The sequence below is a fragment of the Elaeis guineensis genome, chromosome 8 (assembly GCF_000442705.2).
Source record: "Elaeis guineensis isolate ETL-2024a chromosome 8, EG11, whole genome shotgun sequence".
Taxonomy (NCBI): Eukaryota; Viridiplantae; Streptophyta; class Magnoliopsida; order Arecales; family Arecaceae; genus Elaeis; species Elaeis guineensis.
In genome coordinates this window covers 6,082,169-6,100,006 of record NC_026000.2, presented here as the reverse complement: position 1 = coordinate 6,100,006, position 17,838 = coordinate 6,082,169, and the positions used below count along the sequence as shown (strand labels likewise).

Here is a 17,838-nt window from a genome sequence, read left to right as displayed (position 1 = left end):
TGCACTTACTACTACATGAGTCATTAAATTCATAAGTTAAACCAATCTGGCCTTTTATGTTCTTTGCCTAGACTCCTTCCAGGTCTCAGGGAGCCACAAAGCACACTACCCAATTGCATGAGTGCATTGTGTAACTGATAACATTGATCAGCTAACTTGGTGTTCTACGTCAACACAGGCATTCCTATAGCTGCCTTGCCCAAGGAAATGGGCGCCAACTAATAGATGGTTTGTGTCTAGGGTAGCATTCACTGTAAGAATGTTCTTAAACTCCAAAAGAACATGCCTAAATCTACCACATCAGCCCTATATAGCTGGTATTAGGCTGCTTTGTGAGATTCATATGAAGAATTAGCATTCAAAGATTGGATTATTATGTACCAATAAAGTCTTTCCCGATCAAATTCTTCATTGTTACAATATGCACATGCTTATTTCTGCAACTATAATTACAAATTAAGGTCTAATATTCAGAATTAACTCTTACCAGACAGTGCAATGCCTCATAGTTTCCCTTTTTTGGTCATATCCTAATTAGTTGGTAAGAACTTACTCAACCACTAGAGTAGTACAAGTAAAAAGAAGTAGAGGGGATGATAAGCTTATGGAACCAAAATCCTACTAACAGCTACAATACAATGCAGCAAAACACATTTTTATTTGCAATGATCAAAAAGTTATATATTAAATCAGTATTGCAAGGCAACAGGAAGGAGAACAACCATAGCAAACAACAGCAGAATAACGGTATATATGAACAGATGAAAAAATTATACCAAGTGATAAAGTACAAATGGCATCTGATATAATGCGCTCTCTTCAATTAAGAAGGGCATCAGTAGCAGGAAAATCAATATTTCAACCAATCACCACTATATCACTAAGACATTTGCAACATTACAAGGATCAGTAAAAGGAACATCCACCAAAGAATATCAATGAAATTGCTTTACGTATGGAGTAAAAGCCAATTTGATGTTATAGGAGAAATGATAAATAGTAGTTGAAATTCCTTGACCTTCATACCAAGATGATCAGGAATACAACATCAACCAGATAGGATCTCAAATCACACGATATTCTCTCATTGTCTTCAGCTTAAGAACAACAGGCACCAGAATGAGTCGTTTTATAAATGATTTTCCTCAAATAAGCATATAAACAAGAAAGCCATAAAATTTCTAAGAGTTCGATATTACTCCACAGCTGTGGAATATGTCATCGCCAGAAATAAGCGTTACCATAATGAACAACTCTTATAGCAATTATTCTCTAGGTCCCATTGAGATCTTGACCTCATTAACACCAAAAGCACGTACAAAGAAAGAAGCCAACTTTTAATCTGTTTTTTTTAGTCAGTGTACAATATTTTATTCTCAACAAACATATTTGGTTTGAGGTTACTAATACAAACCAAATAACCAAATTGGAAGACAAATTTTTTGAAGAAAAAATGAAGACAGCTAGAATTTAAAATAACGTAGTCTTCAACTTTTTCAACATTGGTTTTATAGTCAGCTAGATAATTGGTTTTATAATCAGCAGGATAACAAGATAATCTACGCATTCAAACAATGCAGCATCTCCCTATGTTTGGAAAAGCTCATGTTCGATTAATTTAAGAGGGGGGATTGAAAAAAAAAAACAAACAAAAAAACAAACAAAGTAACAAAACCTGGAGCCATTCAGTGCATATTTAACAGGATTAGGCTTCAGATGGAGTCTTTGCATCTATGGAGAGGGCGTGCAACCCACTCTGCAACTCCTCTTGCAACAAGTCATAAACAAGCCTGTGCCTCTTCACCAAACTCTTCCCTTCAAACTCTTTGGATACCACCCTCAGATTGAAATGGGTCTCTCCATCACCATTCCCCCTAACCCCAGCATGGCCGGCGTGTTGATATGATATATCCTCCACTTCCAATTCCACCGGAGAGAGCTCCCTCTCCAATCTCTGCCTTATCCTCTCCCTTCTCCCACCAATCCCACCATTCGAACTTTTCTGCACTCCATCGGCGCTATTCATACCATGTCCATCAACCATCAAATCCCCAAAGGGTAGCGAATCGCCGCTCCAGTTTGCACTCGAAACCTCTCCAAAGATCGAATCTTTGCCAGTTTTATCAGTTTTTTCACCCAAGATCGTATTTTTATCGTCCAAGACTCCATCTTTGGCACCCGAATTCGATCCCTTGGATTCTGAAACCCCGTTAATTTCCGAATCACCGACCTCGGAATAGAACTGGAGGGCCTTCTGCTGCATGAGCTTGAGCATGTTCAGGAACCCGTTATTCCGGGAGGGCGTAAGGCTCTGCTGAAGGCCGAGCAGGTGGACGAAGCCGGGCGGGACGGAGGCGACGACGGTAGCGGGGTAGCCAGAGAGACCGAAGACAAGGAGCGCAGCCAGTCCCTTGGTGAGCGCGGAGTCGGAGTCCGCCTCGAAGCGGACGGCGGCGTGGTCGTCGGCGTCGCGGAAGGCGCGGACCCAGACCTGGGAGACGCAGCCGCGGACGCGATGGTCGTCGGTCTTGAAGCGGGGGTCGAGAGGGGGGAGCTGGGCGCCGTAGTGGAGAAGCTGTTGGTACTTGGCCTTGGGTTCCGCGACAGTCTGGAAGAGGGCGATGATTTCTTGCAATCTGGGAGGTAGCACGGAGAGATCGACCTCGGCCTCTCGCTGCTGGCGCTGGTGCTGCTGCTGGGCTCTGAGGGGCTCGGAAAGAGGGGATCTAGGGAGGCGTTGGAAGGAGATGGGAGAAGAGAAGAAGAAAGGTTTGGAAGGGAGGAAGGGGGATTTGGGGAAGGTTTGGCGGAGTTTGGGGGAGAAGAGGCGGAGAGAAGAGGAGAGGGACGACATAAGAGAACCAACAGGTGGAAGAACCGGGGGGAGGGAGACAGAGGGGGAGGTCTACCGATCTATTTGGACATGGCCTTTGAGAGGGGCTTTTGGTGGAGACGAGACGAGACGAGCGGGTGCGCACCTGGCCTCTCGTTTCTTTTGTTTACATATATTTCGTCTAGACGCTCAAATATGTGGATCAGAAGATTCTGACCATCAAATTGTTGGATCTTTCTGGTCCGTCCTAGAGTCGGCAAATGGATTTATAGATGCCTTTGTATCCAAAGAATTTCAAGGCTTATCTTATCGCTCGAGTACGGGTCTTTCATGGACGCTCCTCATCCTGTAGGTTGTTTGTCAGAAAGGAAAACAGCAAATTTAAGTTGAAGAATTATGTGGCTTGATGCACATGGTTTAAGGGTTCATGGAGCTGAATTAAATTGTGTTTTCTTAGGTAATACCTATATGGATTTAAGATGATTTTTTTCATTTTGCTTTTAATGTTCAATTATGCGTGAATATATTTACGGTATATTTAGTTTGTAATTGGAGTTGGAATGATCATATTTTCTATTTGATTCGTGATCAAAATTAAAATAAAATTAAAATATTATAAAAAAATAAGAATTAAATTTTATGAGATTAAAATATTTTATTCTTTCTAAAATTAAAATAAAAATAAAATTCTCATCAATTAAATAATTGAAATGAGAGTCATTCATTTTCATTCCTATTCCAAAATTCAATATCCTCAACCAAATATATATATATAATCAATGCATATTTGAGGAGAAGATAAATGTAATGGATGCGGGATTCAAAGGACTCATGTTGTAGCATTTTTTTAGTTCATATAGCTGGTAGATTTGGCCTGCTTTAATATAATTGTAATAATTCTGGATCTCATCGAAGTTAAATATATATTATTTAGGTTCTTTCTATACAAGTCTTCAAATAAACATAGCGTATAATTCATGTAAAACTAAATATATACCTATATAGATTCAAACGAGTTGGATTCTTTTATATAGAATATTATTTTTATTTTTAAATAAGATGTATAAATTTTATTTGTTGGGGTTTACATTAGCTAGTACTTTGACTGAAAAAACTCACCCCACTAAGTTATGGGGCACGCTGGGTAACTATTCGAATGGAATTTATAGGACTACTAAAGCACTGGTCATCAGTAAGCTAAATCACTCGATTTTTCATGTCTAATATAAAATGCATGCTAAACCTTGTTGTGCATGTAGGCAAAACATGAGCTGCATAATGTGGTCATTTGGTGCAAGGTGTTCAGATTGTATTTAAATTTAGTTGTTTATACCCATGAGTGATGCCCTCGACACCCCCCAAAAAAAAAGTCCAAAAATAATATCTTAATAATTAGAAAAATAACTAAAGAATAATCTAGAAATACATACATACATCTATGGAAGTCTCTCTCTCTATGTGTGTGTGTGTTTGTATGTATGTGTACGTACATGTATGTGCTCAACAAGTGGCATCATTTTGCAGCGAAAACATGATGTAACTGGAGCTCATTAACGAAACCAAGATGCAAGGCAACCTTAATTATATGTCTTTGGAAAATCTTATTTTGAGCTTTCCGTAAAGTATAAGCATACTGGGTGACATGTCATGAAGGCATTGAAAAATATATTCAGTATTGTGGAAATAATGCAGGTGATTCGGTAACCATGGTATCCTACCTAAAAAAACAATGATGACATGCGTGCAAGTTGGAAACATGTTGAAGATTACCCATTCTTTTTATTCAGAAGAAAAGCAAAAAATTCTTATTTTTGTGAGGAGGAAATTAATGGGCTAATTGAATAGATGATGATTTTGACAATTATACCTCAAAATTCTAGCAAATAGCACATTGACTTTCCATGCATTCTAAGTTAGTGGACTCATATCAAGGAATATTAATAGTTGTTGTGGCAGATAAAATAGACCAAGTTGCCTTTCACCAATTTATATATCTAGACAAACTATTCAAACATGATCCCACTTGCACCAATTATTGATCACATATCACTTGTATAAATTTCATCAATCAAATTAACATGACTGTAGTTAGTAAATCAAACTTTCTCACCTAGTATAACAACTAACAAAAAAAAGTCGAACATCAATAAAAGCCAGCATAAAGATGAAATATAATTTGTTATAATTAGGCTAAAAAGCAGATGAATATCAAGAAATGATAATAAATTACGAACAATAATTGGATAGCCAAGTCAAAAGACCAGTACATTAATATCAGAGCAGAAGTGTTATATATGAACAGCAGGAAACAAAGATGAACAGCTCAAAATATGTGAGAATATGGTTAAAGAGAGGGGAGATTAGAGAGAGATCCCAAAGAAGCAGGTACATTTAAGAAAAAGATGATAGGAATCCACACTAGTATTTGTATCCCTTGACATATAAGCTCTCCGAAGCCGCCGCATCGGCATTTCCCCCAGCGTACTTCCCAAGCGTAGCCGCCGAATTGGCTTTGCACCTTGCCAGGAATGCCTGCTGGGCCGCCGGAACGTTCTCCTTCTTGCCGGCCCACTTCTTGATGGTGCTCTGCTGAAGGGCCCGTCCAAATGAGAAGGACAGAGTCCATGGCTTCACCACTTCCAGCTTGTTTATGGCGTTCAGGTTCAGCGTCGCCTCCTCCTCGCTCTGCCCACCCGACAGGAACACAATCCCAGGGACGGCCGGTGGACGGTGCGTCGCAGTGCTGCCACTGTATACTCCGCTATCACTTCAGGTGTCACCTAAAATTCACAAAAAAAGAGAGAGAAAAAGTTCATTGAAAGAAATTGCTAATGTTATTCGTAGATTTCTTAATGGTCATCAGATAGCTAGTTTGCATTCTATTGAAGTTGCATTTATTTACAGAAAAGCTAATAGTGCAGCTGATTGGATGGCAGCAAATGTGGCTAACCACACCATATCTATATTATGAAATTTTTGATAATTATTTTGGTTTAATTGTTAAATATGTTATTATTTGATTTTTATGGATATATTCGTACTCGAATGGCTTAATTCATCCAATTTATCCAAAAAAAAAAAAAAAAAAGGAAATCCACAAGATGATGTAAGTACCTTTGGGCTGTCTGAGCCAGGGGTCACCATGTTGGGCTTGAGGAGGGTGCCCTCGAGGAGCACATGGTGATCGTTGAGTGCCTTGTAGACAGCAGCGAGAACCTTCTCCGTGACTGCAGCACACTTTTTGATGTCATGGTTGCCGTCGGTGAGGACCTCCGGCTCGACGATGGGCACGAGGCCGTTCTCTTGGCATATAATGGCGTACCGCGCCAGCCCCTGGGCATTCTGCTGGATGGCCAGCTCCGATGGCTCCGTGGGCCCAATCTTGAGGACAGCCCTCCATTTCGCGAAGCGGGCCCCGGCCTTGTAGTACTGCTGGCAGCGGGCCCCCAGGGAATCGAAGCCTTGGGTGGTGGTCTCCGAGTTGGTGCCGGCGATCTCCACGGTGCCTTTGTCCACCTTGATGCCGGGGATGACGGAGTTCTCGATGAGGACGTCGACGAAGGGCTTGCCGCCGGTGGTCTTCTGGTAGAGGGTCTCCTCGAAGAGGATGACGCCGGAGAGGTAGGAGAGGGCGTTCGGCGATGTGAAGAGGAGCTCGCGGAGGGCTTGCCGGTTGGACTCGATGTTCTCCACGTTGATGCTCGCGAGGCGTTTCCCGATGGTGCCGGTGCTCTCGTCGGCGGCGAGAATGCCCTTGCCGGGGGTGGCTATGTACTTGGCTGTCTTGATAAGTTCATCTGGTGTGGTATCAATTTTAGCCCATCAAAAGACATGGCCTCAGTTCCTTCTATAAGATTTCATGGGCTTTCTTTTTTAGAAAAAAATGAAATGATTGTTATATAATGCTAGCATAGGATTTTGCAAGTAGTTTTACCACCACAACCTTTTTCTGAAAAAAAAAAAAAAAGAGATCCTATTGATAAACTCCATTCCATCAACCAAAATTATGTCCATAGACCTAAGCATATGGCTATTTATTCTTCAAATGGACAAAATTAAGCACTAGAGTGGTTTCATGACAGAATTGTAAAATATGTGCTGTTATATCATTATCCCAACATTATAGTGAGAGTGCATCTTGACTCGGTATCATCGGTGCGATCTAAATTCCAACATGGTTAGGAATGTCTAAGTTCCCAATTTTTATACTAACTTGATGATGAATTTTGCCTTTATGAATTATTAAAAAGAAAATCAATAATTTATCTTCCTGGAATTAGATTTTCTAAGAATTATGTTAAAATATGCACGATACATTATACAAATCAAACCAATTTGAGTAAAATACTTGTCTTCATTGATAATTTCGTCCATTCATATGCAGAGTTGTATAGTGAAAGGTATATTTTATTGATTGACAAAACCAATAAAATCGAGGAACATCTGGAAAGAGTTTTTCAAGCCAACAAGAATTAAGAAAGAAAAAAAAAAAATCCACCTTTGTTAACATGAAAGAGAAATGAGTGATGGGGAATAAGCTTACCGGCATATTTTCCTACGAAGGCAGACATGGTTCGGTGTTGAAGACTAGGGAACAGTGGGGAATGAATAATTGTGGGGAAGATACGTGCACACACGCCTGAGCACAAAACAAAGCCCGTTAGAAGGGTGGCTTTTATAAGCCCCGCCACAAGGATACACCCCAAAAGATCCTTCACGGGTTATGGACACGTGTTCACATCGCAACCCGGTGAGGGTTATCGTCCTTGGATAGGGGAACGGTTGGTACCACCTAGTGCCACGTGGAGCTGACGTGGACTTATCCCTTCGGGAATGAGTGGAAATAAGAACGAGGTGGCGCTTCTTCTCTAGTTGTGTGTGTGTCATCTATACGAGGAGATGTGCAATGCCGGTTTAAATCCCATTGTGAGTCTTTTTTTTTTTTTTCCTCTCTTTTTGGCGCCCTCGTTCCCGCAAATGGAAGAAGTAGCGACGAGTCTATAAATGGCCTTCTAAAATATTTTTTACCATTTTTTTCCTGCTGCATTCATGGAGAAAATTTTTTTTTTGAATGAAAATATTTTATAGTTAAGTTTAACACAACTTACCAAAGATATTAACATCTTTCTTAAATAATTCTGAATTCGGCTTTTTTTTCTTTGGCGTGCATGGACTCTAAAAGACTAATAATTTTTTTTAAAATAATTCAGATTAATATTTTTTTAAAAAAACTCTAAATTTATTTTTTTTTTAATAATTAAGAAGAGATTTACTTAAATTCAAAATAAATTTTATTTTTTTCCCTCTGCGTGTGTGGAGGAAAATATTTTCAAAAAATTTTCTCAAAAATTTTTTTTGAAATAAAAATTTTTATAATTAATGACTTCTTAAAATAATTTTAAATTTGAATTCTTCTTTTTTTTTTTTTTGTGTGTGCATGGATTCTAAATGGTCAATAATTTTTCTAAAATAATTGAAAAGAATCCTATTTAAATTCAACTTTATTTTGATTTTTTTTTTGAATTAGTTGACGGCTTTTGGAAATAACTTTAAATTTATATTTTTTATGCGTGGATGCTGAACGGTTGATAATTTCTTTCCAAAATTAGTTTTTTTTATACTTAATGATTTCTAATATATTTAAATATATACGGTTTCTTAAAATATTTTTTCTATGTGTGATGATTTTTAACCTACTGAAATATTTTTATATATTTAGATGACTTTAACATAATATTTCAGATGACTTTTCTACGATTTTCTTTTTAAGTTTTTCAAAGTTTGAAGAAATATTGGGTTTTCTTCGTAGGATGAGAACTTGGGAGGCGGTGCTTCCTCGCTAATTCTGTGTGAGTCATTCATACAATAAGGTGGTGTAATGCCAGTTTGGACCAGATCATATGTGATCCGATTTCAATCGAACCAACAAGACAATTGAGTAAACGCCATCGCCCCAGCTCGAAATCAACTTCAATTGTAGATTAAGATCTTTATGACATGAAATCTAGCACAACCAATCTCATCACTTAAGAATCATAGTAGCCGAATCAATAAAACTAATTTTAAGACAAGGAGGCTCAACCAAGGCTTTGAACGCCAAAGATTATTGAAATATAGTCCAACACAAACTTGATGAAGGGTTATACCAACAAACAAGTTGAAGCGGTCTCCTTGATAGATCCATATCAAGTTAAACCACACAAGAACTTAAGCAAAATAGTTTTGAGCTAGTTGCGTAGTGTGGAACGACTTTTCATTGAAAAGGCCTGAAATGTACTGTGAAACAGGTTCGCCGCGTATCAATTGTGGACCATTTCGTGATACATGGACGGCCCATGATTTAGATCAAATTTTCTCCATTTACTTGAGGTGAATCATATCAATATGAAGAGTTTTGACCAAACATTGCAAAAAAAAATGGTGTGATTAGCAGCACAATTTTTGTATATGTTAGGATTTGATGTCTCGAAATTTGATTCATATTGAGCCCACGGTGAGATCCGTGACGAAAAACGAAGTCCAACGAGATCAAGATCACCTCAAACGGAGCTCGGATGGAGGAGATACGAGCTTTTGAAGTCGGTACGAAATTTGAGGTGGTGGAGGACCGCCGGCGGAGCGGCGGCGGCGCGGCCCAGGCGGGCGTGCGGCCCAGCCCATGCACGGGCCCGCAGGACGCGGCCCGGGCCCAAGCGCCCGACACGGGCGAGTGCCGGCCCAGGCCCAGGCACCGCTGGGTTTTCCCGGTCCATCGTGGACCGGGCGGTCCACGGTCGGATCTGTGGACCACCTGGGCATTTTTCAGGTATTTCTCACGGTCCACGAAATTATTTCGTGGACCGAAACACGATCAGACGGCCCAGGGATGTTCCGATCACGATCCGATGATTTGGGAAGGATTTTGGGCTTGTTTAGGAGACCTAAACCTAATCTAATTAGGTTTAAACCCTTATTTAAGGCCTATAAAGGCCTGGGAACAGTGAATAGAGGGGTGTGTGAGTGGCTTGGTTTCTCGTGGATGTGGGCATGGAAGGCTTCACATGGAAAACGAAGATCAGAACCCAAAAGAGAAGAGAGAGAGCCGTACGTTGGGAGAGAAAGAGCAGGGCTCCTGGACAGCGGACGCTGATCGCTTCAGAAGTTCAGGAAGATCTTCCAAGAGAGAGTTTTTGTGAGGGAAACTTTCTGTGACAGAGAAATTGGGTGTACGAAGGTTGAGAGTGAGATCTCCTCTTGTAAAATTTTTTTTCATAGTGAAGTTTGCATGTCCCATGGAGGTGATCCTTTTGTGGCTGATCCACGTATTTTGATTATTTTTTATTTTATTTCTTCTTTCTTTCTGCTGCATCGTGTGGTACTGAAAAGGTCCTGGGAGGTGGTGTCCTGGCCAAATATCCACCCAACAAGTGGTATCAAAGCAAGGCGGTATAAGGACGCAGATTGCACCGGTGGTGAGTAAGACTGAAGATGGAGAAGACAGGATCAATCAAGATGGAGATCAACAAGTTTGATGATAAGAGCAATTTCTCCTTGTGGCAAGCAAGGGTGAAGGACGTGCTCATCCAACAAGGGTTGATCGATGCTCTCTTGTGCGATGAGAAGCCAACCACCATGGAAGTGCGGAATTGAAAATGGCTACAGATGCAGGCGGTGAGTACCATCCGTATGTACCTGACGGATAAGGTGGTGATCTATGTGCTGCGCGAGACTTCTCTGATGATACTATTGGTCGAAGCTCGAGGAGTTGTACATGACGAAGTCTCTCACCAACACTCTTTTCCTCTGGAGGCAGTTCTACCAACTGTGGATGACTGAGGGACAGAGCATGCAGGAGCATCTTAACCACTTTTAGAAGATCCTCACCGACCTCTTCAGTATTGGTGAGAATGTTGAGGAGAAGATCAAGACACTGGTTTTGCTAGCATCGCTTGCACATTCGTACGAGTCTTTGGTGACTGCTCTTCTAGTAGGGAAGAGCACTATCAAGATGGACGAGGTCACCGCGGTGATACTCCAGAACGAGGTTCTCAAAAGGGAGAACCTGGCTTTGAGCTTAGGTAGCGGTAGCTCAGCTTTGGTGGCTTCTGGAGGAGCAGGAGGCGGTAGACGGAGCGACAGGAGATCGCGATAAGGGCGGTCCAAGTCCAGGAGGGACTTGAGCAAAATCAGGTATTACCGGTGTGAGGGGTTAGGGCATCTAGCTAGAAATTGCCTTCAACTCAAAAATTGGACGGTGACTGTTGTAGCGATGGTCGACAGCGATTCAGATGGAGATGTCCTGGAGATATCTGACGAGGTATCTACTTCTTTCTAGCAGTGGATATTAGATTCTGCATGCCCCTATCATGTATGTTGCAGAAAGGAGCAATTTGACTCTCTGGAGAACAGTGAGGGTACTGTATATCTGCCGGATGGATCGAGCTGTGCGATCAGAGGTATTGGTACGGTCAACTGGAGGACATATGATGATGCAGTGAGGAGATTGGGAGAGGTCTGATACATACCCAATTTCAGATGGAATCTTATCTCACTTAGCAGACTGGATTCGAGAGGCTACAGAACGGTAGCTGGTGGAGGAATCCTGAGGGTGCTACGCGACGATAGAATTGTGCTGGAGGAGAAGAAGAGGAGTAGAGGACATTATTACCTAGCAGGGAGCCCAATACGAGGTGGAGCTTCGGGAGTCAGGTGGAGCCCAGAGCGAGGTGGAGCTCCAGGTAGAGGTGGATCGGGCACGAGACAGAAGACTCGAGAGGACGAGAGGCGACGTCGCAAGGTGAGATTTCTATTGCCGCAGGACAATATCCCGAGTAGGTCTCAGATCAGGAGGAGCACAGCATACGATGGAGATGGGATCGAGTGACCTGACTCGACTCCCATGTTTGTCCATCTATGATCAGCAGATGGTTGCCCCAGGATATAGGGGTGAGGAGATCCAGAAGCTCTCAGAGTTAGGAGGAGGCCGAATATCGAGTCGAGATGGAGATTGTTAGGATTTGACGTCTTGAGATTCGATCCACATTAAGTCCACAGCGAGATCTGCGGTGAAAAAACGAAGTCCAAGAAGACCAAGATCACTCCAAACGGAGCTCGGATGAAGGAGATATGAGCTTTTGAAGTCGGCACGAGATCTGAAGTGGCAGAGGACTGCCGGTGGCGGTGCGGCCGTAGGTGGTGGAGCGCTGCCCAGCCCACGCACGGGCCCGCGGGATGCGGCCCGGGCCCAGGCGCCCGGCGCCGGCGGCTTAGGCCTACGCACGTGGGCCGGCCCAGGCCCAAGCACCGTTGGGTTTTCCTGGTCCACGGCCAGGTCTGTGGACCGCCTGGACGTTTCTCGCGATCTACAGAACTATTTTGTGGACCGGAGCATGATCAGACGGCCCAGGGATGTCCCGGTCACGATCCGACAGTTTGGGAAGGATTTTGGACTTGTTTAGGAGATCCAAACCTAATCTAATTAGGTTAAACCCTTGTTTAAGGCCTATAAAGGCCTGGAACAGTGAACAAAGGGGTGTGTGAGTGGCCTGGTTTCTCATGGATGCGGGCGTGGAAGGCTTCGCACGGAAAATGAAGATCAGAACCCAAAAGAGAAAAGAGGGAGAGCCGTACGCTGGGAGAGAAAGAGCAGGGCTTCTGGATAGCGGATGTCGGTCGCTTCAGGGGTTCAGAAGGGTCTTCCAAGAGAGAGAGTTTTTGTGAGGGGAACTTTCTGTGAGAGAAAAATTGGATGTACGAGAGTTGAGGGTGATATCTTCTCTTGTAAAATTTTTTTTTAAAGTGAAGTTTGCATGCCCCGTGGAGATGAGTCCTTTTGTGGTTGATTTACGTATTTTGATTATTTTTATTATTTATTTTTTTTTATACTATATCGTATGATATTGAAAAGATCTTGAGAGGTGGTGTCCTGATCAGATATTCACTTAATAATATAATTATATATAGAAATGGAATTAAATATAGAATGTGTATGAGAAGTCAAATTAAGGAGCAGGAGAAGTGAAGAGAGATGCAGAGAAAAAGAGATTGAGAGACTCCCACGGGAAGAAAGGATGGGAAGAGCTGCAGCCAGGATTAGAATTTTGACAATGGTATATGGTGCCCGTACTCATGAGTATTATGTCCTCCAAGCTCGGCTATTTGGGTGATGGTCTGGTCCAATTGGACCAGCCCAATAGAAATCGGCCCAATTCCCACCCAAAACCAAAAAAAAAAAAAAAAAATCCTCTTCCTCAACACTCCCGATCAAAGTCGGATTTTAGAGGCCATCGGAGGCCAGCAAACCCCTAGCCTCCACCTCTATTTAAGAGTCCCAAACCCACCTTCAAGTCACCACAAGCATCAGCCTTCTTCTATTGTTCTCTCTCTGTTTCTCCCATTGAAGCCGCGGCCTACCATCTTTGTGCCCGCCGGAAATCGAAGCCGGAGACGCCACTGGAGCCAAGGTAAGGCCCCGATCCTTCCTCCTCTCTCTCTCTCTCTTTCCCTTCTTCTCTTGGCCTCAGGCACCGCCGCCGGCCCCCGGTTTCGCCGGAAAACGACCGAAGAGACCTCCGCCCACTTCCCCTGTTTTCGGTCCCTTTTTCTTCTCCTTTCCAGTCACCGGTGCCGTCGCCTCTTGATGCTGGACTCTTGGTCGAGTCCCACAGCCTCCCTACGACGATTCACGGCGAATTCATGGCCGCGAGTGAACGGTCATGGACCGAAAACTCAAGAACGGCCTGGATACCCTGTTTTTGGGATTTTCTCCTGTGATTCTCGTCGGCTGTCCTTTGCCCCGTCGCCGTCGGCCACCTGCTGCCGCTGCCTGTCGCCGGTCCTCCGGCGACTAGCCACCACCATCCCCTGTTCTGCAAAGGAAAAAAAAAAAAAAAGGAGAAAGAGAGAAGGTTCTCTCCCTTCTCCTTCTCTCTTATTTCTCTTTCTACCCTTATTTTTTCTCTGTCTATCTAATTCTTCGACTAGTATAAATCTAAGGTGACCTTTTCAAAGACACCTATAATCACTTTGATATCTATGCAATTTGTTGGATCTAATTCGATCTTTGTTAAAAATTCATAACTTAACCTCTATGAGTCATCTTAATATGATCCATGACGATCTTAATCATGAATTTTTTTTGAAAAATATAAATTTTTTTTTTCTATTTTTTCTCTCTTCATCTATTTTCTCTCTCTAAGAAGATCTAGAAACTCTAGTATTGAGTCGTACATTCCTTTTTTAGGGATTCGTGTTGATCTGATAAGAAGATTCTGAACTGCTTTGGTGCCAGATGATTTATCAAACCAATCATCTGATTAACAAATTTTTTTTATCATTTAATTTTATTAAATTAATTGAAAAAATTAATTATGATTTGATATTTTAAATAGGATTATTTGATTCTGCTAACAAAGTCTGAAGACTTAGGACAATCAAGATACGTAGATCTTACTTGCTTATTTATTTTTAAATTAACATATTTTTCATACAAATGATTGTTGTTGATGAAATCATATTTTTTATAAAATAAAGATCATGAGATATAAAAAAATTATATTTTATCATGATAAGTGATTCCATGAATATATTTTATAAAAATAGTATATTTATAAAACATAATTTTATATTTATTTATATACATATATATTTAAGAATAAAATATAAAGATTTCAAAGATCCTCATATATGTTTGCATAAAATTGTACGACTTCATGATTCCATTTTGAGGCTTTCAAGCCTCCAAAATGCCTAAAGAAATTTATTATGGTAATGAGTCAAGGAGTCGAATGGCTCAGATGATTGGTTTATGCCTCTACTTCCACATACGTGAGGTATTGTCCACTTTGACTCATGACCATCTTTAGGCTTCAGTGGGTCTTAGGTTTCAATGGGCCTTGATCATTTAGAGCCTTATGGTTTTGTCCTTTAAAAAGTACCTCACGTTGGAAGAGAAGGTTCTAATCCATAAAAATCATATTTTCTCTTGACTCATAACCAATGTAGGATTAAAGAAGTCCTCTCTACACCACAACACAGCCCCCCAATCAAGAGGGAGTATGTGTGGATAGGAGACAATTCCCACAGACAGCGCCAATGTTGTGGTCATGGATCAAAGGGTCGAATGACTCAGATGGTTGGTTTATGTCTCCGCCTTCGCATATGTGAGGTATTGTCTGCTTTGACTCATGACCATCTTCAGACTTCAGTAGGCCTTAGGCTTCAATGGGTCTTTGACTTTCAATGGGCTTGATCATTTAGAGCCTCACGGTTTTGTTCTTTAAAAGGCACCTCACATTGGAAGAGAAGGTTCCAATCCATATAAGCATATTCTTTTTTGACTCATAATCGATGTATGACTAAAGAAACCCTTCTACACCACACCAAAATTGAATATTATTATTTTACACATCTTTGACTGAATCGTGTTACTAGGAATTAAGTGATGCAATACAAGGTGAAGTTGATGCTGAAGCCGAAATATATCTTTTATCCAAGTTTAAATAATTTATAATATTTTTTATCTTAGAAAATTCAATCTCAACTGGGAGAGATTAAATCTGAGTTAAGGAGAGTATCTCACTAATAGTTTAAACATAAATTTTGTACTATAATCTTGTATATATATCAATTAAAAAAAATATAAAATATATTTTATTTTATTTTATTTAAAAAATAAAAAATAAAAGTGAATTTTATGCACAGCATGTAGTACAGAAAATCACGCACCGCGCAAAATGATTGAATCACATGTCACTAATTTTTTTTTTTTTTTTTTTTTGCCCCACCCTCTCCGACTCCATGCGTGATTCAATCATCATGCGTGTGTGTGGTTTTTGTACCATATACCTAGAAAGAATAAAAATTTTAAAAGAATAGAACTTGTTTCTAAGGAAACAAATTAATCAGACTTAGAAATACTTCTTTAATTATGGGAAGGATAGAGTATATTCTAATGATTAATATATTAAATACAAGTTAACCTTCCTATCTTTATCACTTTTCATACGGAGATGGCCGAGATCTTTATTAGAGCTATTTATATAAGAGGAGTGCAATCAGGAGAATTAAATTTTCTTGCGAGGAGTTGAAGACTCTTCCCTTCTCAAAGAAGACTAGGATTTTTTCACTTTCTAGCAAGGCAAGTCCCCAAGCGTTCAAGATTGTGTTCGTTTTTTATTTCATTTCTTTCATGTCTTCTTTTTCAAGGGCATTAAAACCATGGCAACCTTAATATGATATCAACGAATTCAAAACACATTGTATAACGATAGAAACAATGTAAAATTTGAAAAGTTTTGCTCAGAAGTAAAAAGAAAAAAAAAAAGTTATAGGATGCTGGATAAGTGCTTAATGGAAAAAGTGTTAGTCATGACATAATACAGTAATCTGAAAAACAAGTATCCATAATTATATGCCGTCACACGTTATAATGTTGGTGAGTTGCAAGGTAGTTTAAGATGATTACAAGGAACTCTCTTGAGCTATTATAGATTGTGACTACTAGTGTTTATGCAATAGCATTATGGAAATTTTAATGTATACAATGATATCTATGAGTTTTTTTTTTTTGATGAGAATAATGATATCTATGAGTTAAAGAACACTTTGTATAGTAATAGAAAATCATATAACAAAAATGTTTGCTCAAAAGAAAAAAAAAAAAAGAGTTGCAGAATGCTAAATAAGTGCTCAATGGTCAAAGTTAGTCATGACATATATATCAATATCAAAAGGAGCGTTCATAAATATATGGCTGTCACGTGTTACGCAGTTGGTTAGTTTTGATCTGGTTTAAAATAGTCATCTGACTAGGCAAGATGATCTATTCTAGATAGTAACATTTTTCTTGTTTTAGACACTGATGCAGCATGAAAAAGGTGTTTTGTCTGAAAGCAATCAAGTCTCCCTATTCACAATGTTCTCTTAATTAAGGGAAAAATTTTTGATGGTAAATCTCCATGCATTAAAATGATTTACAGAACTGATCATAACTGAGCCAGGCCCAGCCTATGCATGAAATATTTCTAAGTTTTTTATTTATTATGTTATATGTTGGTATTGATGATACGCTTGGAAAGAAATCTATCATGACTATCATCAAGTAAAACATTCCCCTTTCCCCCTATTTTCAGGGTCAGATCTTTCTTTCTCAACTTTCTGATCTTCATTAGCAATTTGATATGCCTTCCAAATTTGTGTTTTCCGGTTCATAAGCTTGTGATTATTTCATGTTGGTCATAATAAGCTTTTGAGATTGGTATGACAAAAAATGATCAAATCTTTTTTTTTTTTTTCCTCTGAGAATACACACATAAACATTCTTCACAGGTTTAGCAAAAATTTTCGATATGGGCGTCCAAGTAAACTAAAGTTCATTGAGAACAGCATCACGTTCGGCAACCATAGGAGAAGAATAGCAGGCTAAAGAAGAAGGCTAGTGAATTGGCCATTCTTTTGACATCCCGGTCTTGGTGATAAGCTTTGGACCCGAGAACAAAGTAGAGACATGGCCTGAGGACAATCAAGCAGCTCGACACATTATTGACAGTATCGAGAGCTTATATCGATATCCGAAACAAGAACAAACTGACTTACCAGGTTACATGAAGGCTGAAATCATCAGACATCAAGCATCATTCAATAGGAGTGCAGGGATTTAGTTGATATGCCATGTTGCCTTGGATGGTTTGTTTTATGCCTGCTCAATCACTAAGGGAGCTTGCTCATCAATTGGACTCAAGAATGGAGGTGATCAAAGAGAGAATCCAATTGCTTAAAGATAGAAAGCACTTCAATTAGGAGAGACCATGAACATGGGAAGCCAATTGCTAGAAATCACTCTCCGTGATGGATGATGGGTATCAAAATACACTTCTGCTTATGATAGTTTTCGGATCCATATCTCACCATAACGCTTCTTTGCAAGACCCTCCACAGCCAACAGCTCAGTAGCGGACAGATTTCTCCAGATGCTTTCTTGCAGTATTTTGATGGGCCAATGGCATGGATGAGGTACCCTTAGCTAT

General features: G+C 40.3%; 2 protein-coding genes and 1 pseudogene across 2 annotated transcripts; 1 reads left to right on the top strand and 2 right to left on the bottom strand.

Annotated features, from left to right (window-relative positions):
* Positions 1-1,469: 1,469 nt before the first annotated feature.
* On the bottom strand, positions 1,470-4,933 carry LOC140851105 (sufE-like protein 1, chloroplastic/mitochondrial). The gene has a single exon (XM_073242600.1). The coding sequence runs from the start codon at positions 2,852-2,854 to the stop codon at positions 1,706-1,708; it is 1,149 nt and encodes a 382-aa protein (XP_073098701.1). The 5' UTR covers positions 2,855-4,933; the 3' UTR covers positions 1,470-1,705.
* A 139-nt stretch (positions 4,934-5,072) lies between these two features.
* LOC105050625 (fructose-bisphosphate aldolase 5, cytosolic) lies at positions 5,073-7,504 on the bottom strand. The gene is given in 4 exon segments (XM_010930713.4): positions 5,073-5,562; positions 5,565-5,613; positions 5,948-6,630; positions 7,377-7,504. Coding segments are annotated over 4 exon segments (1,071 nt in total). The 5' UTR covers positions 7,405-7,504; the 3' UTR covers positions 5,073-5,251.
* Positions 7,505-13,193: 5,689 nt separating this feature from the next.
* LOC140851044 (agamous-like MADS-box protein MADS1) overlaps positions 13,194-17,838 on the top strand; it is an 84,917-nt pseudogene continuing 80,272 nt past the window's right edge.

What these genes read in the sequence shown, in the direction of transcription:
- LOC140851105 (XM_073242600.1), bottom strand. Translation starts at nt 2,854, where the DNA reads ATGTCGTCCCTCTCCTCTTCTCTCCGCCTCTTCTCCCCCAAACTCCGC.